This window comes from Melospiza melodia, chromosome 2, assembly GCF_035770615.1.
Source record: "Melospiza melodia melodia isolate bMelMel2 chromosome 2, bMelMel2.pri, whole genome shotgun sequence".
Lineage (NCBI taxonomy): Eukaryota > Metazoa > Chordata > Aves > Passeriformes > Passerellidae > Melospiza > Melospiza melodia.
In genome coordinates this window covers 28,601,135-28,627,981 of record NC_086195.1, presented here as the reverse complement: position 1 = coordinate 28,627,981, position 26,847 = coordinate 28,601,135, and the positions used below count along the sequence as shown (strand labels likewise).

Below are 26,847 nucleotides of genomic sequence, written 5' to 3'. Positions count from 1 at the left end.
TGGAAAAAACAAAATCCAACATAAAGAGCATCTCCTGCTTCACAGTGCTTCCCATCACATTAAAATCATACTGATTTTAAAAATGCGTTAAATTCATGTGCACATTGTATGTACATGTCCCTGTACCTTTTCTTTTGTGTTAAATATTCAAGTGTACAAGTGGAACCCAATTATAAAGGAAAACTTTTCCTTAGAAGTTATTCTAATGAATTGGTGGCTTAAAAACAATACGACTTTTGAAAGGCATTGTTCAAATGTATATGAAAAATTAATTTAGGATTTCACACATACATTATTGCTGCAAGTCCTCTGAAAGTTACAATGAGTCCTGAATATTAATATTTGCCTCTGCATTATAAGGTGAATTTTTTTCAGACACATTCTATAATAGATCATGTTAATTTTTAAATGAGCAGTCCGTCAACTTAGAGTATCACACGAAAGTCCTCATGTATAAATCAAATTTGTGGCCATCATATCAAAAGCAAACAAAAGAAAATAATTACAATTTATCAGCTTTGAATCTGTTACCTGTTGTTCCCTGCAGTGTTTCTTAGCTGGCAGAGGTGGAGGTGTATCAGATAAAGGAATAGGATCTACATGAGTAGCCATGACCTCAGGCCAATGGACTGATGGAAGTTGAGCAATAGAGCGAGGAGAAAGAGAGTGAGGAAATACAAATCCAGAACAGAGAGGTGATCTTAGCTTTATAGAAAAAAGAGAAATTACACACAGAGTTTTCTTTTTGGAATTTTTCAAAAGATATGGCACATAAAAGCTGCAGTTTTAGCACTGTATTTGTTGGACTGTTTAGCAGGAAGGAGGTGTACTCTATTGCAACTGTCATGGCATACTGAGCTACCAGAAGCAGCAAACAAATGCCAAATTCTAAATCAGTTTCTGACTTTTTGCAATGCAGAAGTAAATGGATTTACAATTATAAGGTTATTCCATTCCTTTAAAAGGGGATTTATTTAAAATTTCACAAAGAATGAGGAAGAGAAAGTAAGCTACAAAACAGACTGGACAGACTCCATGGAATAGCTAAAATGGGTAGAAGCTATTAATCTCCCACAACTATTCAAGATATTCTTCTACCACCTTACAGGGGGAAAAGAAAAAGAAGCTACAAAACAAAACGAACACCTGAACATCACTAATCAAGTTGTCATAAGCTTGTCCACAGATGGTTTCCCAAAGGTGCAATACATTGTAGTGTTGGGCAGGCAAAGTTTGTTGCTTACTGCTGCTTGGGTCATAAGAGTTCACGTTTTTTGGCCTTCAGGGTCCCATCTACCTCATCAAAGACGCCTTAAAGCTGGAGCAGTCCTTCAGCTTTACTATTAACCTGTTATCTAACTTGGTAACTTGCAGAGGCAGTTTGCTTTAGGGTCAGTTTGTTACATGTTGAATTACCAAAAAAAAAAAAAAAAAAAAAAAAAAAAAAAAAAAAAAAAAATAAAAGGCAGCATGAAAGAACAAAGCAAACAAAGGGAAATGTCTCTCAAACAAACCTCTTTATTTTGTGGCTGGCTCGTCAGCACAGCCGTGGAAGGCTCAGTGGCCACTGCTTCAACATCTGAGGGGGTCTGAGTGGAAGGGGATATATTCGTGGAATTGCCACACAGCTCACTAATTTCACTTACACAGATATAGCCCTAAAAGGAGGAATTCAGAAATTAAAAGCAGCAAAAGCCAAAAAAGACATGCAAGAGTATTAATGTTCCCAGTAAAATGAAAGTTAGTTTAGAGTGATTCAGCCAAATCTTTATTATCATTGAAATACTTAATCATAAACAAAATAAAATTAGCATCAAGATTTTTGAATGTTAAATACTTGGATTCTGAAAATTGTTCTTAATTTAATTCCAGAAACATTTGTCTAATCAAAATGCAAATGAACATTAGGTGTCCAAAAGATTTTACTAAAAGGCAAATACCGTTTAGAAATTATATAGCTCTTTCTCAGGAAAGCAGACTGGGTAAAATGAAAGAATAAATCTTAGTCTGAGATCTTAATTTTTTTGTTTCTGATTAAATAACCTGATTTGTTTCTTGCCTAAATATTAGGCTAATTTGAGTAAATCAAATGACTAACAGAATTGAGAAGAACTTCTATAAGGATAAGCTGTTCTCAGAAATTACACTAACACATCTTCCATTTGCATTGCCTGGAAGACACTTCTAACTATTGTTACCAGAAGAACCAGGTAAGATGCTGTTAGTGTTATCCCACAGCAATCACTATTTGCCTTTTTTTTTTTTTTTTAATTAAGCAGTCATACAGAAAGTGATAGACTGAGGCATGGCATGAACATCAGTGTGCTGCTGACTGCTGAGATTTATGCAAGCAGATTTAAGATATGAGGGCGAAATGTGGTTATTGCATGTATTTCGGTGTTAACTGCACAAATGTTTTTTAAAAAGTAAAATATGGATTCTAATCCATTGTGCATAGGATACCAGGTTTTAAAAAGTAAAATGTCCTAATTTCTAATCCATAGAAAACAAGGCTATACAAAAGTAAGAGTAAATCATTCTTGAAGCAATGCCATAAAGGAGAGCTAGAAATATGATTATTTTTAAATCAAGATGTAAAGCTGCTTTCACACTGATAGTGTCTGGCAAGGGCTGTGTTTCTATTACTGCACCAACATATACTTCGGAAATTCTGTAAGAGAAGGCACAGACTGCTATACTACTACTTCTTTTTAGAAATGCCTAAATTTACCAATGATCATAGAAGACAACTTGAAAAGTAATATCAAGATTATCTATGAGCATAATTTTCAATGTATGATATCAGTTAGTTCAGTCATAGAAGACAATCCTGTAAAATTATGTATCATACAGTGAACAAAGCACTCTACAAATAGGAGGCAAATCTTAACTCTCATATTATTTGACGAGCCATTAATTGAGGAAACTGGCTAAGATACTAAAGTTTATCTCTCAAAGCATATGACTACAGTACAGTAAAATAGAATCCAGAATGAATTAACATAAAAATTGCTTAACCATCTTGTAGTGGCAGTTTATCAGTAACCAAAACTCAGCAATTCTGCAATGCAATATTGTGTTAATTATAAAGATATAAACACTTTCACCTTTATATGAAGAGCATTCAGTTCTGACTCACAATGCCAGTGAGGACTTAGAAGGGGAATAAAAATCTAAGTAAGGAACAAATGACTGCGCTTTGCACTAGCTCAGACCCCTGCTACATTTAATTAAATAAATGGTTTCAAGTCAGATTAGTCATCCAAGTAGTTTTTTCAATGCTGAACTTTTAAACAGCATTAATTTTCCTTGCTTATTTAAGTAGTGGGATAAGCATCCTGCTTCTTTACCTAAGGCAGCGTTACTCTTGCTGTGCAGACTGTGAGCCAGCTCACAATGGATGGCAGAGGCAAATGTGTGCTTTGGTGAAGAGGGCTGGCAAACATTGGACCACAGACTCAACTGATGCATAGCAACCCTATGGTGAAATGAACTGCTGTTTCAGCAGTCTCTGTAAGCCTGTCTTTGGTGCCTGATTTTCAAAAGTGCCAGCGCAGTCAGAGAAGAATTAAACTGGACCAAGACAAACATGACATCTGGCAAAGGTGTTTTTTTGTAGGACAGAGCCTATGGAAACACTGAGAATGAAACAGATAACTCTTGCTGTTCCTTCTCTTATTTGCCTTGGAGTAAGTCCTGACTGACTTCACTGCGGTGATCAGACTGACACCATTAAATTATCCATTTCTTTTTAAAAAGAGTGTAGCCTCACTTAATGTAGTTGCAGTTTGAAGTATGTGAGTAAACAAGCCATGAACTGTGTGTGAGAAAAACCAACCAGACAGCACCCACTCTCTAGTGAGAGAATGGGCAGATCCATCTCAAAAGGAAAAAATTGAAACTTAGACTTGCCAGATGTTCTGGTGGGAGGACAGATGTCCAGGTCAGAACACAACCTAGGACACTGAAAGTCTAAGCAAGAAAGGAAGGGTGCTCAATCCCACTGACAAGTGAAATTGCACACTGGGAACTTGGAGATCATATAAGCAAGACCCCAGTTCCCAGGTACTGAAAGGTTGTGGTTGCTTTAGACTTCGAGAGCCCAACTTCCCAGAGTGGCACCTACATCATTATATGTGGCAGACCTTGGTCAGGGCTTCAAGACAAGCAGATCCAGCAAGTTCAGTCAGAACTCTTAAGAAGAAGTTAATGAAGCAGCCACATATGCCTGACAGTGTATTTTAAATGCTAAATTTTCTGCTTCCTTTAACTGTTCAAAAAAAGTGAAATAAATAGCTCAATACATATCTTAGAACCACAATAGCTAGAAGTCTTCAAATCAATGCTTTTTAAAAAGAACAAAATGTACATTTGTCATGCTTTAGTAAAGGGTCTTAGAATGAGGAAGGGAGGCAATAATAAAATCTACAGTGCAAAAATAAGACCAAATTGTATTTGTACTTGAACAGTTATTCCCAGATCTAATTCTTCTTTACTTCAATGAGGTTTGATTGTCTATTTTGAGAAAATTAGACATACACGCACACTCCACACACATAAAACCAATAATTTCTCCACAGCAAGAGATTAAAACGATACCAGTTACATTTGGAAGAATGTCAAGAGAAGCTATTTTTGCTCACTAGTGAATCTATCCTTCTACGAATAAGTGTAAAAAATGGTATGAAATTATTTTGCAAAGATTTGATGACTAGGACTTCACTCAATAATACATACTGAAGTGCTTTTGTATGAGGCATTATTAAAAGTTAGTTACGGTAACGTCAAAAGCAGAGAAGCTCTTTACCTCTTTCAAACTATTGGGACTGACAGGAAATCCTTTTTCTCCAGAAAGTGTGGAATATTTCTTTTCCAGATTACAGAGATTTTCTTTTTCCTGTTAAAACCAGACATTTTATATTAAATAACAAAAGCCAAGTAGTGAAAATAAATGTTAGCCATTTCCTTTACTATGTGAAGAAGCACACTGGGACACAAGACTGAAACTACATAGCACATAGCAGAGCTTCAGCTTCATCCTTTTAGAACAGAACTGAACAAAATTGGAGATACAGAACAACAAACAAATAAAATGCTTTATTTAACAACCACAGCCAAACCAGGTTTGGCTCCTTCAACGTTCTGAAAATGATGGTTCTGCTTAGTGAGCTAAACATGGTTTCTCTCATGATTAAAAGCAAAATATAAAATGGACATGAAGGGTTTATGACAGCTTCTTATTAACCAGACGTTAGCTGATGAGCAGTAGCTCATCTCATGGCCTCACAGGGGCTATTAAAGCCAAAAATCTGAGCACTCTGTGCAGAGTCCCACTAGCCACAAAGGGAACACAGGCGTCCAGCTTTAGCATGTGGGCGGGTGCCTCTGCTTGAGTCCTTGGGAAAGAGAGCACCTCTAAAACACTCTTGATTATCAAATACCAGCAGTGTTTCTCTTAAGAACACCTGCTGACTGACTGCAAAAGATTTCCTTTTTTTTTTGAAGGTGAATGTCTGTCACATTATTACCAACTTGCTATCTTTTGCACAACTGATGTTCTTCTTCTGCTCTACATTCTTTTATTCTATGAAATGCTCTTTTATTGCCAAAAATGTTTGAAAGACAAAAAATACTTACCCTTTGCAGTATCATTATTAAGTTGTTTTTCTCTTTTACAAAATGATCTTGTTCTCTTTGTGCTTGTTGGACAATATGATTGGCTTGTTTTTTGAGAGCAGAAACCTTTTCCTAATATAAGAAAACCACAAATTACATTATTTATTTTCAAATCTCAAGACAACCTGCAGCAAAAATCCTACTCATGAAAGTTCACTTCATATGCATGGCTAAGCAGCAGGAAAATAAGTTTGTACAAGACAGCTCACTGCTCTGAAGGAGATAAATAAGAATTAGACAGTAAAGAGAAAACTTATTCAAGAGACAAAGGAATAATTGCATGTATTCTTTGATAATATAGTGACAAGCATCCATATACTAAACAGAACTGGTTATTGATCCAACCTGTGATTTCTGAAAAAAGTGGTATTAATTGATTGAGATAATACCTTTCAAACTGATTTTTAAAATTACTGTCTTTTCTTAATCTGGTGTTCTACTATTATTTTAACAAAACCATTTAACAGAAAAATCATTAACAAGCCTAAAATAACTGCAGTTTCGTCCAGAGAGAACAAATCTCCTTTCTTAAAGACAAAAAAAGAAAAAACCAAAGCTTTGGTACTTTTTTTGAGCAAATTAAGGGCTTTGATTTTCATATGAAATATGTAAACAGGGCATGAAATGTTACTTATTTCTTTCTTCTTGGATAAGGATATTATTTGATCTATGTGGGATGCCACTGGGCCATTCTCTGCTTCAAAAATTCATTCAAAGTGGAATGTTTTGCATTATTTCTTGCAGATAGGCAGGTTGTAGATCCCTTTCCTTGCCCTTATGCTCAACAACAAAGAACAAATTAATCCAGTGCTGATGTTGTTACCTTTCTACTGACAATGCTGCGCTGATATTCAGCGACTTCATGCAGGAGCTGTTGTGTCAGATTTTCCTTCTCTTCATCTAACCTGCTTTCATGTTCAAGCTGCTGAAATTCTAAATCTTCAAAGTGTTTGCTTTCTATGTCCAGAATATCAGCATCCTTAAGGAAAAAAAGAAAAAGGTAATATAAAAAAACATAATAATGCTTTTGCTGACACCACAGTAGAGGTACTTACAAACACAAACATCAACCTAAAATTATATTTATCTATTTCCAACAACATGTCTCACCAGGATCTCAATACTTTTAATGACCTTCTTGCATAATAAGAGAATAAACAGGGCTAATTATTGTTTTGATATTGCTTTCTCCATCAACTCCTACTGCGCCTCTTGCTAAGAAGCATCTGCACTATGAGGGAGCTGTTTTGCAGCACTCAGAGCAAGTGCAGCCTCCCGAGCTGGCTGGGCTCTGCTGTAGCCTGGCTGGGACACCACCAAAGCCTGAACCCACCTGGTGAGGTTGTCAGATGCCAAACTCAGAGGACATCTGCTTTCCAACCAAAAAGGACAAAGTATTGCACCAGTAACCTAGAGAACTGCACATGGAATTAACTGCTGAAAATTGCTCTCTGTGCAATTAGGGACTCTAGTCATCCCCCCTAGCCAATAGGTACAGACAGTACTTCAGAAAATGTACCAGCAAATTTTTACGCATTCCCCTGAACTGATACCATGTGTTGTCAGAAAAAGAAGTCGAATGCTGCAGAAATGAACCAAGAAATAAGAACACACCTGCTTTCCGCTTAGGGATGATGAGATAAAACGCATGGTGCTTTTCAGCACGAGAAATGAATGCTAATCTTCCCTCCTGCAACATCTGTGCATTCATAATATGAATTCCTGCTTACAAGTTTCAGAGTGTTGAAGAAAAGGGTGTATTCAATAATTGCAGCATTAGTAAAAGGAAAGGCTCTCTAAAACAGACACATGACTTGCTACACAAGAAAACCTACATCCTGGAAGAATGCAAACTTGTTCCTTTTCTTATTTCAACCTAAGGCAAAGATTAGTGGCCAAGATAAGCTACTACTAAAACAGGTCTCTATAAAAGGAATTCAAAAGCAGATTCCAGTGTACCAGAGAAAGACACAGGATGCAGAAACTGAAGAATCCAAGTTCATACATGGAATACAAATATTTTCCCCTTACTCTCCAAAGACGTGCTCTTCACTTGTAGGAGATCGTGAAGAGATCAAAAGCAAAGGTGTTGGGTAAAATTTACAGGAAAGCAGTTACCTACAATACAGAACTAACCAGACATCTTCAGCATCCCCAAAAATACCAAAAGGCTTTGCCTGGGCCATGAGAGTCAGTAAATTTAGCCTATTGTACACAAGAGTAATTGCTACTAAGGCAATAGAACAGACTTCAGAGAAGGCAACTGATGATGAAAAAGCCAACTGGGGGCCTTTAAAATACACTTCCTGCCCAACAGGGAGAGTATATTTGTGTTTCAGGTACAAGGAAGCAAGAATTCGGAATTCGTTATCTGCCCACTACAACCCCAACTCCAGCCCCACCCTGCAGCCAACTGCTACAGTGAAATTGGCTGCCCACTCCCCTGGGCAAAAATTACTGAAGCCCCAGAGAACCATCAGGGAATTGGTCTCATTTGTGCCTTCTTTGTTGTCAGTAAAGTAGCACAACAGAACATGATGCAGACTAAGGTATTTCACATGATGGTTTGGGTTGGAAGGGACTTTAAAGATCACTTCATTCCAAACCCCTGCCATGGGCAGGGAACTTTACATTAGACTAAGTTGCTCAAAGTCCCATCCAAAGTCCCTAACTTTTAACATTTTCACGGATGATGAGCCTACAAGTTTTCTGGCCACCTGTTCCAGAGCCTTACCAACCTCCGTGTAAAAAATTTCTGCCTAACATCTTATATGAGCCTCCCCTCTTTCAGTTTAATGTGATTGGGTTATCACTACCTGCTCTTTTAAAAGGTGCCTCTCCAATTCTGTAGAAGACCCCTCTAGGTACTGGAAGGAGCTGTAAGGACTCCCTGGAGCCTTCCTTTTCCAGGCTGAACGCAGCTCTCTCAGCCATTCCTCACAAGAGCAATGCTCTAGCCCTCTGGTCATCTTTGTGGCCTCCTCTGAACTCACAAAGGTCCATGTCCTTCTTTTGTTGGGAGTCCCAGTTATTTTTCAGGAAGATATTTTCTCTATTTTGGGTAAAATACTTACAATCATTTCACGACTGCTCTCACATTTTGAGATCAGTTTGAAGCTACTGGGCACTAATTCAGTGATAACTTTTACTGCATTGACCACAGCAGCCACAGCAAACTCCCATTGCAACTGGTCTACAACAATATGCAATAGAACTAACTGGACACAACCATACCCCCACATTTCAAGTTTTGTCCCACTTTCAAATCCAAAATCATTATTAAGACGACTTGCAAGGAACAAAAATCATTAAAAAAATAATTTAAAAAATTTAACCAAACAGACTTCTAGAAGCATCTTGGTGGTCAGTAGTGAAAAGAGATTTACTACCATCCCACAGCAACATGACTGCAGCATCTCATGAATCAGTACATTCAAGCATGCGACTTCAGAGGAAAAGCTTCCTTTCCTTTTAATATGTATGAGACAGTACATAATACTCTTCCTTTTTTTAAGATAATACACAAAAGTTTTAAGTGTCTCAAAACAAGCAAACTTTCTGTAGCAACTGAGAATTTAACATTGTTCTTTCCAAAGCTGGGCTTTTTTTTTGCTCTTCAAAAAAACAAAATAGAATTCTGTGAATAAAACATCTAAAAAGTATTTCCTATAAAGCAGAAAAAGTCCTTTTTTCATTATTGCTATTACACCCTTTATTCCCAAGACAGAAAAAAGATTTAACTTTTAGATGGCATCTTGAGCGTCCCATACTGATGCTTCTAAAATTTTCCCCACCTACTAAAGCTAACTATATGTGCTGTATAACCTACTTAAGGCTAATGAATATTAAGACTTTTTCACCGAAACTAAGGGTGCTTTCACTGCCAATATTCTATTTTTTTTGCTTACAAATAATACAAACTAAAATCAAGTTGCAATTAGACTTTATGAAAAGTTAATTTATACCAATGTGAAGCTGTTGAAAATATAGAACAAAATAAAGCTATTTTAGCAAGTGGTAAAATCTTCAAAATTAACTTTTCAAACTACAGTTAAGGCTAACAGCTAAGTTATATATTGAAAAAAAAGAAGTTATCCATAGCTTCACTGAAATGGTAATTTACTGGCCAATTTTCTTCTTTGCTCACACAGATAAAGAATGATGTTCCACCATCCATCTAAACATCACAACAGTTTCCAAATAACCCAGCAGGCCTAAAGGGCTAATTACAGGCAAGTGATGCAAAGCTTTAGAAACGTTCAACACCAAATAATTTCTAATCCACACATTTGCACGTTACTTGTTTGCAATCACGCGTATAATCTATTACAAGCATTCCACAAAAAATCCACAAGCCATAACCCTCATGACTGTTACAATTCTAAGTTGCAAATATGTTCAGACACTGGATACTTGAAAGAGGAAATGTTACACTTAGCTAAAAAAAAAAAAATAAAAATTGAAAATCAACAAAATTTAAAAAAAATAGTGCAATCTTGAAACTTGCTACTGACCCTCTTCAGCTGTTGCTGTAAGTGTTCCCTCATGGATTCAGGGCAATTATCAAGCTGCGTCTTCTGCTCGGAGTAAAGCTCCTGAAGCCTCTCTAGTTTCTCCCTCTCAGCATCAAGTTTTAACTTTTCCTGAAGCATGAACCAGAAAATAAAGACAATTACCTTCAAACCCAAGCAGTTGTTAGTGATTTGACAGTGTGTGGCAAAACCTTACTAAGCAGTTGAACCATGCAGGTCAGAAACAGAAACCTTGTTAGTTGAAATGCAGTGGTGGGATGCAAAAGAATCAAAGCAAAACATTCATCATTTTAGTGGGGGTGATTATTTCTCTCCCTCATCACTGTGCTGTTAAAGGCCCCTTGCCCAAACACTTGTCTCACTTAATGTAAGAAAAAAAACAAATAAGGGAACTGTAGCCATGTCAGTGAGGTAACTGATGAAGCTGAGAAAGAGCAGTTTTTAGAAAGCAAAGTAGATGGAAAATGACTGTAGTTTGGTAGTGAGAGAGAAATGGACCTTCCTAGGATAATCAATTTCATGCCTGTGTGGCTCTGTAGAGATAAATACATTTAGCAGTGACAAGCCAGAATGAGACAGAGCATTATAAAGAAATAACTCTTGGCCAGGAAATCCTGTTGCAGCAGAAATATCAAGTGATCGAGCAAATTTGCTTCAGGATATAGGAACTGCAACCTGTCCATGGGGATCACAGGGGACAGCTTTCCTGGTCTCCTTCAACTAGTTCAACTTTCCTTTTGTTCCACTCAAGCAACAGTACTCAGAACACTGCTTCTCACCCTCCAAAGCCTTTGGCCTTTTAATCTTTGTAATCAAATACTACATGATTTACTGTGCAAAATAGCTCCAAAGACTGGCTGCACATCACTTAAAGCTTGGCTGTAGACTGTTATTTATCTATGGACCAAAGTTTGGGAACCAATAAATCAGAGCACAGAGCATTTTTTCAATGTCTTTCACTGGCTGACATGGCAGATGCATTTTCTCAAATTCAGCAATTAATAACTGAAAAAAACAATTTATGCCTGATATGTCAGGCAAAAATAATCAAGTAAGTTTCTGAAGCCAGGCTCTCTGCTATCTTGTAGCATCGCACCTGTAGAGCTCTCTTTTCCTACTTGTTGTTCGGTGGTAATGCATCTCCTTCCAGATGGTCTCTAGCTCTCCTTAATACTCAAAAATTAGTAGTATTCTGATTACTCCAAGAACAGTTGAGTTCTGTCACAGCATATACTCATTTCCACTCTTTCCAGTCCCAACTATTATTTAATTTTGAAATCAAATGTGTGGTACAGCAGGTACTGTATGATTGGACATTGCACCACCCTTTGCCATAGAGAAGCAATGTCTTTCAGTATACAGCACTTGCCATTTCAAACTGTGGGAAAACTTTCTCTTTGCTATGCCTGACATGTTTATCAAACCCCCATGCATGGCAGAGGTATACAAATAAACATTTATTAGCTGCCTGCTTTCTTTATGGTTTTATCTCTGAGTGGGACCAGGAGCTGGAATTCAGTTCTCCCAGTATATAAAAACAATGGGAAGAATTTTTATACAAGTCCACTATCAACCAGAGTCCCAGCTCAATTATGTTCATTTACACGTGCAGCTTCTCAGTTCATACAATCAGACGAACATTATGCTGAACACAAGTAGATTTTATTAAGCTTGTGAAAACAGCAACTGAGCCAGCATATTTTATGACCTGAACTTCCTGTAGTAGCCTCTGTCTTACAACAGCAGGCATCAGAAATACAGAGGATGTAGCACAAGGGAGCTGCACAATGAGGGAGAAGCATGCAACTCCTGTGATGTCACCTCCAGAGTGCTGTTCCCAAGAAGCCCCATTTGCTGAATCCTCCTTACTTCCAATACAGAAGGAAAGCTATGAATAAACTGATAGTTCCCCTCCTCACAAACTTGATTGTCCATTTAACATTCAGCCCTCAGTCTTCCACCTTGTTTCACACTTGCCTTTTCTGCCCACCTAGCCATCCAAAGCAGCAAGGACTTCTCTGACCTTAGCTGCAGTGCCTCCGAAGCTATAAATAGCTCTCTAAATGTCTATGCACAGCTATAAGCATGCTCATTCATCAACAAGCAAGTCCAACCTCGAGTGTGAGGAGACATCATCAAGGATAAAACTCCCTGAGTATCTCCCTGCCGGAGATACTGTTACACGCCTCAAGAAATTAGAAACTTATTCCTTTGAGATTGAAAGCGATACTCATCTGGTCTATTTATAGCATAGGAAGTGCTAAGATTCCACCAAACTGGCTCCCTTCAAAATGTGCAGTCTTAACAGGAAATATCACTTTCAGCAATGAGAGGCATTACATGTTTTGCAGCTGTGGAGTTAAGTTCACTGATGTCTCAGGCTGTGCAAAGTCCATTTGATTTACAAAAAGCATGAGAAGAGAGAAGTGAATGAGAAATTTTTCATGCAGTGTTTTCTATAAGTGAATCAAGACAAGTTCGTCTAGAAGGGGAAATATTTGTGACCTTGCAAGCCAAATCTAAGATGCAGCTGAGACAGGTCTGTGGCTGACTCCACATCTGTTTGCTCCAGAGCAACTGGCAGCACAGCTGAAACAGAACCCATGCTCCTGCTGCTCATGCTCATTTAACCGCAGGAGCTGGGACTTGGTTAATACCTCTCTGCAGAAAGCCGCAGTGCGAATGCCAGAGGCGCATCAGCTGTAGTCTGGCTGATGTGATGAATTCTTAACATCCTATTTCCGGAGAAAACAAGTGCAACATCTGGTCTTAGCCTACTGCCCAACTTGGCCTATGGTCTGCCTCTACATGAACATTATGAACAAATGTGGGGTCAGCCCAAATACAAAGCAGGACTGATCAAACTTGGGATTTGATCATGCTTGGAGCAATGCTTGGATCAGTTTTGGAGGACTTCAGGGAATTGTGGAGGATAGCAGTAAAAAGAATTGACGTGTGACACTGTCCCCAAAGGCAGCGATGGGATGTCAGCAGAGGATACACAGTATGAACACCAACCATAGGTGATCAACACAGGTCAGAAAAGGAAACCAATCTTTAGATCTGGTAAAATTGATTTAAGGGCAAAGAAAGAGCAAAAGAACCCAAACTGTATATACACAATACAACTCATAGATGATCATGACAGAGAGGAGAGAAAAGGATGGTATTAAAGGCAATCACAGCCCCTACAGGAATGGGAACAGGAAGAAGGAGAAACAAAATTGCTTGGGTGCTGTCTCCAGTGGTTGACAATACCCTATACCTGATCAATGCTGCTACTTTAAGCCTTAGTGGTTTTCCACACCCTTTCTGCAGAGAGCTGCTGCTTTTCAATTTGTCTTCCATCCCAGTCTGCTATTGCATGCAGGCTGGCTGGCTAAAACCGTAGACCAACATGTGGCTGCACGGACATATTCCCTGTGAACCAACCTTTCTGCATAAACTCATGGAAACTCTGAAGAAATTAAAGTAAATTGGACAAAATAGAGAAAACTTCTTGAAAATCTAGCTAAAAACTGGGCAAAACCTCCCTAAACAAGTAAGAACCCTATCATTTTATCAGCTCACTGTGATATGCATTGTATGGCTAGGTGATTTGAGCTTACTTACCAATGTTCCAAATCTCCCTGTCCTCCAAAATAACAAAAAAAATAACCCAAGACCCCCCCAAACAAACAAAAAAAATCCCCCTCCAAACCCCAAGGTATGTGTTAATTTCAGAGAGAAATTGTAAAGAAGCCTACAAGGCAAATGAAATAAAAATCCCAACAAGCAGAATGATTCATTTTTCATACTTTCCATGATCTAGGTCTGAAATACTCCAGGATCTTCCTCAGTCCAACTCACCTATAAATCATCATGTTTTAAGGTAGCAACATCTCATAAACCACACTAGACTTCAGACATGCACATTCAAGTCCCTCTTACTATGGAATCAGCTAGTCTCACAGGTTTCTCAGAAATGTAATTACATATAACTGACCAGAAAACTCCACTGAAATAAAACAGTGTCTCCTGTGCAAACTGTACATGCTCCTTTTCTGTATTTTCTGACTACTCTTTCTTGCATTCCTCCATCTCTTTAAGGACAGATGCATTAAACTTGCCACAATTTTATTCTTTGTCACTAAATTCCAGTCAGTTTCACGGCAAAAGCTATTAAGAGAAGAAAATAACAGGTATGCCAGGCATATGAAAAGGAGCATAAGAAGCAGGTTGATAGGACAGAAGAAGGTGGTTCATAATAATTCTTTTTTCTGTATGAATGGTAACTAACTTATTACATACTGCCCAGCTCAACTCCCTCTTGAGCAAGCTGTGCTCAAAGTAATTTTGTCAAGATCTATAACTAAGCTCTTTCCCAGAGAGCTTCAAGCTGTATCTGTCAAATTGTGTTAGTAAGGACTTATCAGGGCTCTCTATACATAAATGGAACTTGTGATTAATAGCTTAATAGCTGATATTCACATATGTAGGTCATCATCTTTTTCTGTAGAGAAGAAAGGAAGAAGAAAGGAAGCTGTTCTCAAGAAGACCAGACAAGGAGGGAAAGTTGGACTTTTCTCCATATGCTAGCATGTTTTCCAGCACAGCTGAAAGCACAGGCCATGTGAAACAGCTCTGGAAGTAGCTACTCCAGCCAGGACAACTGAGTCCTGACAGCACTGGTAGGTCGTAGACGGGCCAGGTACCACATGAGAACTGTCCCAAGTCCACAGGGGTCCTGAAAGGTTTTGTCATCTTTTAGAAACTCAATCACCCATAGCTCTGATTTTCCAAACCCAAGAAAACCATTACAAGGTGCTTCACTCCTTCTAATGTGTGTGGTGGCAGAATCACAAAGGCAATGGAAAAGATTTCAACTACCCTGAGGGTGTGCACTACATCATCTTCCCCACTCTTTCATTTGTCCTCTTCCCGTATTAGTCCTGCCTCATGATCTGAGAGGGTTGAGCATGGGACTCGGATGAGACCAGCATGCAGCTTAACACATAATGTACAAACCCACTCACAAAATACATCCCTGGTTTACAAGCAAGGGGCTGGGACACAGAGAGATTGCATCACAGCAAAGAGCACACCGACAGCCCAATCCTGAACTCACTCCTGCCTTCTGACTCCCAGTATGTTTTCCAGTCAATTCTTTTTCTTGCAAGGACTAAAAATTGTGACTTTAATACTCTGAAAAAGTTGTCAAAATTTGTGTTATCACCTAAATGAAATGTGCACAGGCATTAAAAAAAAATCCTAAATAGTTAGGTAGAAGGTAGTATAAGAGCTTCTACAAACAGTTCATTTCAAGTACATAACATGGCCAAAAAATTAGATTGTAGTTTATTATCTCTCTTTTTAAGAATTTCACAGTTTTTCAAACAGGTGTATGGGTAAGGATAAGACTCAAGAAGGCAGGAGTTTCCTGTCAATAGGTGTCAAGATCAGTAGCAAATTTCATGAGATGCTCAAGCTGCTCCAGAGACAAATGTCATCATATACAGCACTGTTGCAGTGCATTTTTATACTCTGTAATACTTTGAAGTAGTTTTGTTTTGTATCCCTATATTTTTCCCAAATGGTTTATCCCAGACTGTACTCCCCTCCCTTTACCTGTGTTATCCCTCTCTCAGGATGAGATCATCTGCAAACCCCCACCCTGGCTCTCTGTCAATCACTCACCATCCCATCCCTCCATCTAGAAGTTTCAGTCCAGGTCGTCGAGTGATTAGCCAGAGGCTAGGGATCAGGCCCCCAAGCCTTGCCCCATATGCTGTCCTAAATATCTATCCCCCGGTACCCATCTCTTAGGGTCACTTATTGGTTAGTAAAATGTTATCTACTTTTGGTTTCCACCTCCCTTTAAATGTAACCTTTGCACATCTCCTGGGGCTCTTGGCAGGAGGCCCCCTGAGGATCTCCTTTTTGGACTCCCAATAAATCTTGGATTTACCCCTGCTAAGAGTGGGCCCTTTATCTTCTACCAATGCCTCTAGTGTCTCTGCCCTCAGCTGCAAAGGTGACCAGCCTGGGTGCCCTTGGCTGCAAGGCGAGCAGCCTAGGTGCCCTCGGGGCACAGAGAGTGTCTCCCCACTGTTGGCCGTGTCGGGGCTGCCCCCCCGGTGTCTGCCGACTCGGGACTGGCCAAGGGTTCCTGAGAGGCTCGCAGAGGGACCGAGACACAGCACTAATGCCCCCGCCATCAAATGAACTCTCCCTCTCACCTCCAGATAACGAACACCATGTGGTGTATTCAGATATCACTCCCTTACCCTGGCAGAAATGTAACCACTGTTCAAGATATGGGACCCCAACAGCTTCTTGCCTTGAAGCCTCACCAAAAACCAAGACCCCAGCTATCAGTAGGGGTGAAATATTAAGGCAACTAATAGAAACTGTGACCAACCAGTAGACACTGGGACACTTGTTTTAGCAAGACATAACACAAAAAGTACCATCAGCAGAGTGGAAACTCCTGGTCAAAACCCAAGCCTTAATTCTGACCTAAGTATCAAATTATTTCAGCAAAAGAGACTAGCTATCACCTCCACCTGAGCTCCCTTTTTGTGGGTGGGGGCTGATTCTGTATTACTGCAGAGCCAAGATGTTGACTATCTTGCAGCAGATCTGCATTGCTTGAACTTCAACATAGATACAACAATCAAGCTTTAAAAAACGCTACTGTTTCAAGCCTGCCAGAACTTTTATTTGTTGATAGGATCAGTGCCATCTGTTTTTCTGGATGACACTACTTTCCCCAGAACACTTACGCTGTCACTTTATACTTTACTCCCTTTGTAGAAGCCCATCTCCCATTTCTATTTTCAACTTTCACTTTTTTTGCAATGCTTCCAGACATATTCCCAAAAAAAAAAAACCAAAAAAAAAAAAACCAACTGTGAGTGTATTCCTGCAAAGATAATTTCAGTATTAACTGAGCCATGCTCAGCCATGGCTTGACATTTAGAGCACACACTCACAACTGGGTTTCTTTGTCTGTTTAAAACAAAGAGGAACACAAAAGAAAACACAACTAAATTTTGCAGCTGATCTGAATAGTGCCATGCCTCATACTGAAAAAAATGTTTTGAGTGAACTTGCCTTTTAAACAAAAAGTGCTTTTTATAGGCTGCTTTCCATGTTTCATTTCACCTGAAAATTTAATCTAGACCTGTCATTTGCTACCTACACACTAACAGGTGGCTGCAAGGAAATTTAAATTTTGTCTAGATTTTCCAATAACTTCCATTAGTTTAACTGAACTTTCAGGCTACTGGAAAGCCAATACAAAAGATCTCTTGAATTTCCAAACGTGTTATTTATTACCGCTTACCAACCAAAACTTCCAGCAGCATTCTTTTGAAGGGCATCTGGTTGCACACCCTGTCTGCTGATATCCACTTTAAACTCATCTTTCTGCTAAAATCAAGTATGAAACATGTCCCATAGGCAACTTAAAATGTGACCAGAGGCCACACTGAAAGCTGAAGGATCAGTGAGGGGTACACAAGCACAAAGAAAAGTGCAGACAGGGAAGTTCAGGGAGGTCCAAACTCAAACTGGATGTGCACTGTCTCCACACAGAGTGGAAATGTGGGACCACCATTCTCCTTTTCAGACACAAGCTTGATAAGCAGAGCCAAAAACCAGCAGCCAGGTTCCTGACAGGGCAGGCAGAAATTGAGGATAGAAAGCTCAGAATAAAACAATGCAAGCTATAAAATGTGAATTGAATGGGAACTGTGGACGTGCTAAAAACATGCAGCTTTTCTAAGCAAAAAATGCAGAACTTACAGATATTTCTGGAAAGCTTAAGAAAAGAAGAGAGACTAGCTAGAGCAATTCCACAAGTGACAGACCTAAATTATGAGGCAGAGGATAAAATTTTAAAAGCAAACAATGCTGGCTGAAATCCCTGGAAAAACTTCCTGACCTTGACGTATTATTGGCTGTGGCAGATCCCCTGTGGAGAAGGGAATTGCATGCCTGAAGAGGCCAGCAAAAAGCCTGCTGGAGGGAACCAGCACTCCCTGCCTTGAGTGATGCAACTTCATCTTGCAGGCCCTTTCCATTTCTGCACTTAAAACTTCTTACCCTGTTATCTTATTTTGGAAATATGTGCCTATCTATTTCTTGTGTAGCTGAGAGTATGTGACTGTATATCAAAACTAATTAATTTCTGAGACTTAATTACAGAGGGAATAGTCTTCAGTACTTAAATTTTCAGTCAGCAAACAAAACAATATAATGACTTTAAAATTACATACTTGATGGATGTCTTATATTATGTATTCTATATGATATTAGATAAAAACTGCCCCTTTTTCATTTTGCTCGTTTGCTGAGAAAATAATTTCTTTTTTTCCCTCCAAATTATATAAAGGAGGGAACAGTTCAATTAATACTGTTCTTTTAAACAACAGGTAGCCCAAGTACAAGCCTATATGGGGTGTTTTTATTAATAAAAGTATCTTCACAGTAGGTCAGGTCTTTCTATTTTAGCTTACTATCTTCTGCTTGTCAATCATACCTTGGAAAACAATACTGTGAAAGGGAAATGACAGGGAAAATAAATTTTTCTTCCATATTTATGAAGAAAACTTACTTACAGGCAGTATTTCATCAAATAAGCTCCATTAATATTACCCATATAAAAATATTTTGAAAATCGAGGGTAACAGAGAACACAGCAGGCTACAATAACTGAATTACCTTTGTCTTTTCACCAATAACATTTCTCTCCAGTTCAGCTATTTTCCTGTTTAGATGATCCAATATTTCCTTTTCTTTCAGCAGCTCTGTTGTTTCAGATTTCTGCTCCCCATCCAAAAGGGCACATTCCATATCCAACTAGGAACACAAAACATCTTTCAGAAGCAGTCCAGATTCAGAAGAAATCTCGATACACATTATTTTCAGGAGGAGGGGAATGAGTTGGTTCACAAGAGAGAAATATTTTTCAAAAAGGAGAGGATAAAAAAAGCATAGGTTTTTCTGGAACAAAAGTTAAGAAGAGGTCACAAATTTGTGAAAAAGTAAAATTGCACATAAAATAGTGCAAAATAAAGTCCAAACCAACTTTAGCTTGAAGATTCTTTTTTCCAAAATTTTTTGTTTTCTAACTCTTCTCTGTGCTATCTCCTGTTATGATACTGTCTCTGTGCCCAGGCTCCATAGGAAACCCTTCTGGAACAGCTGTTTCTTTCCCGTTGCTGATAATTGGAGCAGGCAGAACACAAATGCCTGGCTAGCTTAGTTTGCAACTGTGAGATTCCAGAACTCAACAGGCTGCCAACCTACCCTTGCCACTGTAAAGCTGAGGAGGATTGATAGGAAGTTGTCTCACTTCCTTTTTCTTTAAACAGTCACAGGACATACCACCATAAAACTCCCAAGTGACCCAAGGTATTTGGATTAACTGAGTGGCCATTAAATAAGCAAGACTGCTCCAATTCCATTTCAGAGTGTAATGGTTACAGCTGGGAAAAGCTAATCCAAGCATTATAAGCATCCCCCCACTGGAGAAAAAACACCCTTTACAGCAGGAGACTGCCAGGTTTGTGATTCTGGTGAAAAAGCACAGAATATGAAGACTACACACATCCACGAGTTCCCTCATGTTGTACTTGCTGAACCCATCAGACTTCTGCTATGGAAGCACACGTAACAGCCAAGACATTGAAAACCAAAACCATATTTTCATACCTCTCTTGAGGATTCATCCATCTGGTCATTTAAATCTTTGATCTTCTGCTCAAGTTCTTCCAAGTTATTCAGTATTACTATGCGTTCCTCCTCCAGTTGACCAAGCTCCTGCCTTCTCTGCTCTTCACTGGTGCATTCTGGTATCTGCAACTGCACATCATAAGAGGTTCATTAGAAAAAGAGGCAAATGCTGCCTTTTCTGCCCCCTTCCATATGGTTTTCACTTTAGACAAGTATGGCACTGTTGGTTTTGAACCCATTACATATTTCCTATCTACTATATTGCTATTTCTATATTTAGGAGGTGTACAACAGAAACAAACATGATACTTTACTTCCAGGCATTGGAAGTAAATACTATACTTAGCAGTAAATACTATTCATTCTAAAGGAATTACTAAAACTTAACCTTTGAGAATAATTAACATGCTGTGCTATTCAGGTTGTCAAAATCCAATTTTTTCCTTATAAAAAAAAACACAGACAGATGAAGACACTTTTTAGGTAAATTTCAGCTCTTCATTTAATGCAGGCCAGGAGGTAGGATAGGACATTTTTGTAACCAGCCATGAAGATGGGTGGCTTCTGTAAAATAAGGACAAAAGTTGGTCCTATCTCCCCAGGTAGCACTAAGGAAGTAGCACCCTTAATGCTCCACTTTTCATTGATATTTCCTTACTAGATGCCTGTGTCAAGAATTAAACAAGATTAGGAAGAAAATACATGGGATCTTACACCATCCAATACTAAATCAAACAGGACTGAGTTTGAAATGCATTCTTCATGTTCACCTGACCCCAGGGACTTGCAGTCCACTTCCTCTGGGAAGGCTGCTTGTTCATTATCCCCAAGCAGGATTAGAGTTGGGCTGCCTGCAGGTCTTCGCAGTCACCTCTGGGCCACACAGCCTTGCTCAAGAGAGGCTCAGTTCAGCTAATGAATGGCTACTGTGAGAGTAGGCATTTTATCCTGAACAAATCTGAGCTCAGTATTTAAAGATGAGCAGCACATCATTAATGCAATTGCTTGCCGGTGCTTTTCTCAGGGCTTAGCAGAACTCCCTTTACAATGAATGAATGAACACTATTCCTTGATTTAGCAATAGTAGTCCCAGCAGCAAAGCCTCTTTTTGTTCTGTCTCCTGTTTGGATAATGCTGACATAACATCTTTGATTGCAACTTCCTAATAAGGATTTTAAATAGGATCTCTGACTTGCATGAACGAAACAACAAATGGGAAAGAAATAAAAGACCACAACAACTTGTAAGTGACATGTGTTACCATCTTTTCAATGTGGAAAGAGCAAGTCAAGCCATAATAGCATGTTCCTGTTCAACACAATTTTACACCAGAAGATTTGGCAGACAGATTTCCACAGAGATCACCCTTTGGAAATGAAAATCTGTTACTGTCACACCTCTCTCATCTTCTACACACACACTACTGACTCTCAAGTTGTGAGTATAGCAGGGGTTAAATACAATTCACCTGACGCATATAACCATGCTTAAGATCATACTGTGTGTAAATAACAGTAAATAGAAGAGCCAAAGTATTTTGAAGGTGAGAACTTGTTAAACAGAAACCTACTTTTATGGCTTTGCTTGATCTCATTTCACTCCTGACCTCCTGACTCCAGCTCTTCAGTCCAGTTATTTAACACACTGCCCGCCGCTGGGATTTGCTACACTGCTGCTCTAGCACAGCTGGGAGGAGGCTGCTGCTGCACGAGCACAGAAATAGTTAGGAATGCTGTTCGCTCCTTTATTAAAGGACAACTTCCTTTTGGTAATGAAACAGCAGTGAGAAGCACACAGGAAAGGAGGTACAGCTTATTAAAGGCAGCAGTTGGGTTGGAGGGGCAGAAGGCTTGCTGCCACTACATCATTCTCAAGAGACAACAGCTGATCTGGCAAGAGGCTTAGGTCCAACCCCAGGAAAGAGACAGGAAGTAAATTTGGCTCAGGCAACTCATCTTCACTTCCCATGTGAGTGTGAGAAAACATACTCCTCTTACAAGAGCCTCAGGTTGGGAAAAACCAGCAGAGTGTCTCTTCCCTCCTACATCTCAGCAGGATGATAAGCAGGGTTCTGGAAACCTTTATTTAAGTAGCTATAATTGTTCAAGCAAATCTTTCTCCCTTGGAAGGTCTTAAAACTCTTCCTGAACAGTACATCCCACGAAACAAACAAACCAACTTCCAGTACCATTAGCTTCCACAAGATATGGAATAATAATTTGCCGGCTGCTATATTTTGCTGGCTATATCTTCTATATTTGATGGCTTATAAAGCTGTACAAGTTCTGAGATTAATTCCCCTACCTAAGCCAGTCTAATTGTGGCCCTTGCCAGGACAGATAACTCCTAGAGGTGGATTTCAAGTCTGGATTACGCTGTCTCCTTCTACAAAGCATTACCTTTGGTGTGATGCTTAGGTAGGATGACTCAGTGGCGTCCTTGAGGAAGCTGTGAGCAGCAAAAGGTGGAGGCTTGGTGCTCTCACTGAAGTGCTCCTCAGCCCTCAGCCCCCTCAAGGGCAGGTAAGCAGCAGTGCCACGGCTGTGGCTGCTCAGCTCTGAGAAATCAGAGTCACTCGCAGATGATTTCAAGTGGCTTCTGAACCTCATTTCCAGATTCATCTGTGAGTCTTCAAACACGGAATCCTCATCAGAAAGTTGAAGTTTTTCGAGCTCTTTGTTAATTTTCTGAACATCAGCAACTGTAGTGGCTGCAGCAGGATCGCTGTCAGATTTGGAATATTCTGCACACAGATTGAGGATGGTCTCAAGCCGCTGTCGTTCCTGGTTCAGAAAAAGATAATAGCATTGAGTGTCACTTGTGAGCTAAAGTAAAGATGAAGTCAAAATTTGTTTGCTTGTATTTTGTTTTTTGTTTTGTTTGGGTTAGTGTTCTGTTTGTTTGTTGCTTTGGGTCTTTTTTGTGTTTTTTTTTTTAGAGTGAAGGATTAAAGTCCATTTACCACTTCTAGATAATAAACTGTAAGAAATAAATTACAGTGCAAGATGAAGAATCAAAATTAATGTGAAAGAAGATTTTAAGAATATTAAAACTTTCTACATTGGAAAGATAAATTAATGTTAGGACATCTTATTTAACTAGCTATTAATTTCTGTGAAATGTGCTTTTAAATTTTTTATTGAGGTGTCTGTGTTTACATCCCATTTGTATGTACACATGTCCAGTGATCTCACTACGTAAATCACTAATTGTTCCATTTCACACTTACGCTATATTCCTACCAAGCTGCAAAATATTGCACATGATTGCACATAATTTTCCATGAACTCACGCATTCCTGACTTATTCAGATTTTCCATTTTGTTAACTGTGATTCCTCCTTTTGAGAGAATTAGTCCACATTTTGAAAAACACAGTTTTAGGAGCATTAACAGAAAAAAGAGGCATCACATCTAAAATACAGCATCTGTCAAATGCACAGAAGTGGAGGGAATCTTTATTTACCAGTTTACTCAAATTCTCTATGGATTCATACCAACATTTCAAACTTGAGATTCAGAGTAGCTGTGCCATTTTAACTTGATATGCTTCAGGTTTTGATAAACATTTAATTTCTGAAGAATTTATAGATCTTTATGACACCTTTTATCAACTATTAGCAAGTTATATTTGTTTTATCGTACTGTATGCATAGCTTCTGGTAACTTCTATTTAAGACGGATTTTTTTTATACCTTTTCATTTTTACGAGGTAAAACATTTATGTAATTTCATGTTACTTTTGTTAAAGAAAAAAAGAAAAGAAAAATTGCTTACCATAAGTCTATTGAAAATTTTGCTGGAAAAAAGACCACTGTGAGAGTTCCATGCTTGGCATTAGTATCTGCACTAATGATCTAATTTCTGATTTCTAAGAAATCCTTCTACAGTAGTATTTAAAAAGATAGCCAAAAAAGCAACATACTCACCCTCCATCCCCAGAAACCACCACAGACAGACTTGCTTTCCCAGCTCTACCTGGCACTACATTTGCAAGCAGAATTTGCACAGCAGCTACTTCTGCCAGCCCCAACACTTCCTATGCCCAACAGCAAGTGATAACGAGGATCAAGCAAAACAGGGCAGGCAACGCACTGCCTCAACTTTCCCTGCAGCAAGCCACTACATTGTATGAAAATGCAACACTGGTTACATGCACCCCAAGTAACCCCAGGGATACTAAGAGATCACCTGGCTGTAGGCACCACACATCCACATCACCTGCAATTCAGACCTCTGAGCAGGAGAACCTGTCTGAACCCACCCCTTTCCAAGCACTACCCAAACAAGACAGCGCTCTTGCCTTTGGGGGGCTTATTCCCAGATTCCCACTGCAGCTTTCCTCCTGTATCGAGATGAGCTGCTGAAATAACAGAGAGCCCAGGGCAGCAACTGAAAACTTCTGTTTTCCATTAAATAGGTCCTCTGCTAGTCCATTAATAGCAGATTTTCAGACATCCTTCAACCCCAAATGGTCGACATAATTACAACTCTCCAAAGCCTTCTTCCCTCCAGGCAACTACTGCCAGACCATATAAGCCTCTTACCCTTCCAACACCACTATCCTCCCTCTTACTAAGAGTTTGGCCAGGCAACCCAATTCCTAAAGCCCTGTGCAAGTGCTGGCTGGGACAGTCAGTAATTATGCAGCTCTCCCGTTGTGACGGCATCAGGCCTGTCGTAATGATTATAGACGATTATAGACAGGAAACATGGACATCAGGATATAAGGGAGGTCCCATCCCTCCTGCAAAAACAGGCTGTATCGGGTTACCCCATGCCAAGCTTCCATCCCTTGGGCAATAATAGGAAACAGCAAATTTCAAAGCAGGCCACTGCTCATTCCAGCCTAAGTGCTCAGGTGAGGGGCTCTGGCAGCAAACCAGCCATTTGCCAGCAGTCAGGAAAAAAGGGATTCTTCCCCCTGCCCCCACCCCCCCACCCCCTTGTCAAGTCTCAGTTGCTCAGAAGAAGCTTAAAAATTGCAGGAAAGCCAGTCTTCAAAAAATTCCTGATGAGTTTTCAGACACATTACAGAAATACTGATATTTCTCACTTCTATTTTGACATGTGCTGAGAGGCTTATGGACAGGAAGCTCTGTGGTTATTTATACACCCTATTCTCATCATTTCATCTCAGCCAGCTCGTTCCAGTTCCAGCACACCTGCATGTAACTGTTTCCAGAATTAATTTCTCAGTGAAGAAGCAAGCTAGGAAAGCACCCTTGCAATGAAGAACACCGAATGAGTAGGACATGGAAAATCCAGTCAATAATTTTGCAAGAGATACCACACAAGTTATTTGCGACACTGAACACAGCAGAGGGGAAAAAACATAGGTACGTCAAGAGCAGGAAATGGATTTAAAATTGGCTCTGGTGGGAGGGGGGAATGTTGAATCAAGCCTTGTAAGCTGGTCAGTGTGTTTCCCTATAAAATGTCTTTTCTAACTGATTTAAACATCTCTGTTTATTTTCTTTTAACATTTAAACATTTCTGTGTAATTCTCTTGCCCACTACAAAAAGGGGTAACAAGTCTTGTGCCGTTTCTGCCTGAGCAGCTTCACTACTCCTGGCTTTGAGAAAGCGACATATCACCTGTGGTTGGCTGCAAATTTAAGTGCTGAGGGACAAGGATAAGGAGCTAATAACCTTCTTCTGCTATTGATTATCAATGACATTAAGAGACATCCCTGGTACCCTGTAAAAAAAAATTCCAAAATAGCAAAGATAAATACCCCACTTTTTTAACAGCAACCATGTGGTGATTCCTAGATTTGTTCATCTGCTACATATCACATTTATGAATTTTACAAATGTGTAGAAGTGCCTGATATCTGGATATCAAGGCAAGCCTCTGTTAATTGGCTGTGGCAAACAGGAAGCTTTTCAGGTAAGTGCTACTAGGAACTAGATAACCTCAAATTTCATTAAAAATACATATGCAGTCTATCCCTTGTGACAAAGACTAACATGAAGTACGGCTAGTCCATGCAGCCAGGTTCCCTTTGCCTGGAGAAGCTGTTGCACTTTTCAGCTGCCAAAGAAAAATTTTCCTACAGTTGCTCAGACAAACCACCACTTTCTCAGCAAAAGCTGGGAACAGGAGCAAGTAAAAAAGGATGGTGGGCAGAGAGGCAGAAAGACTGGAGAAGACAGCTGCAGAAAACCCCCAAACTTTCTTTCTCACATGTACATTCACTACCTCATGAAGGAGAGGCTGGAGAAAGCTTTCTTCTTCTGTGCTACATTTCTGAGGAACTTATTTCAATGATAAACTTGAACTGGGACTGAGAACAATTTGCAAGTGTTCTTTCCCTTCCCTCCAGTTTGCACCATTTTCTCACTCCAGATTAGTTTGTTTTCTCACTGCCAGTCCTTGTTTTGCTATAGCTAGTGCTTCAGCTCCAAAGTTACCAGCAGTAGCACAGCTTTCAGAAGCAGCACCTGTATTTCATGTCCCACTCTCAGAGGCAGCTGTGACAGCAGAGACACCTGCACAGAGAAGCAGTGTGGAGAGGCCCAGGTCACAGCAGAGGAGCAGGTGTGCCTCGTCCTTTCCTTCCCAGATCAGGCACAGGAGAAACGGACTGGTAAAAGCAGGAGAGAGCAGTGGCACAGAGCAGAGACAGCCTGCAGGGAAGAGCTGAGCAGATGACTTTCCAAGAATTAGCTCTTGTACCCAAGGCATGTGTTCTGCTCCTGAGGGAATGCCACTGGCTGCCAAAATAACAGCATTGTTATCCCTTTTGTCACTATAGTACCTATGCAGATGCTCCTTTTCGAACCACACTGAGGGCAGGAGCCTGAAGACCAGAGTTACAGAGCAGTACTTACGTTCTGTAAATGAGAACAGGTCTCCTGTAATTGATTTCTTCCCAGACCTGAGTGTTAATTTACATAATACATATAGCTGCAAA

The 26,847-nt window shown here is 39.5% G+C and overlaps 1 protein-coding gene across 10 annotated transcripts in view; it reads right to left on the bottom strand.

The window, feature by feature from the left end:
* Window positions 1–26,847, bottom strand: part of PHLDB2 (pleckstrin homology like domain family B member 2) — a 64,504-nt gene that overhangs the window by 17,317 nt on the left and 20,340 nt on the right. For 5 of the 10 annotated variants that reach the window (XM_063148222.1, XM_063148218.1, XM_063148219.1 and 2 more), the window contains 9 exons: window positions 22,328–22,711; window positions 19,908–20,057; window positions 18,915–19,052; window positions 10,191–10,319; window positions 6,500–6,655; window positions 5,638–5,748; window positions 4,808–4,897; window positions 1,515–1,658; window positions 532–705 (listed from right to left, as the gene is read on the bottom strand). In XM_063148222.1, coding sequence (XP_063004292.1) covers window positions 532–705; window positions 1,515–1,658; window positions 4,808–4,897; window positions 5,638–5,748; window positions 6,500–6,655; window positions 10,191–10,319; window positions 18,915–19,052; window positions 19,908–20,057; window positions 22,328–22,711 — 1,476 coding nt within the window. The remainder of the gene's footprint in view (window positions 1–531; window positions 706–1,514; window positions 1,659–4,807; window positions 4,898–5,637; window positions 5,749–6,499; window positions 6,656–10,190; window positions 10,320–18,914; window positions 19,053–19,907; window positions 20,058–22,327; window positions 22,712–26,847) is intronic. The other 5 variants (XM_063148226.1, XM_063148224.1, XM_063148223.1 and 2 more) reach the window with 5 other exon arrangements.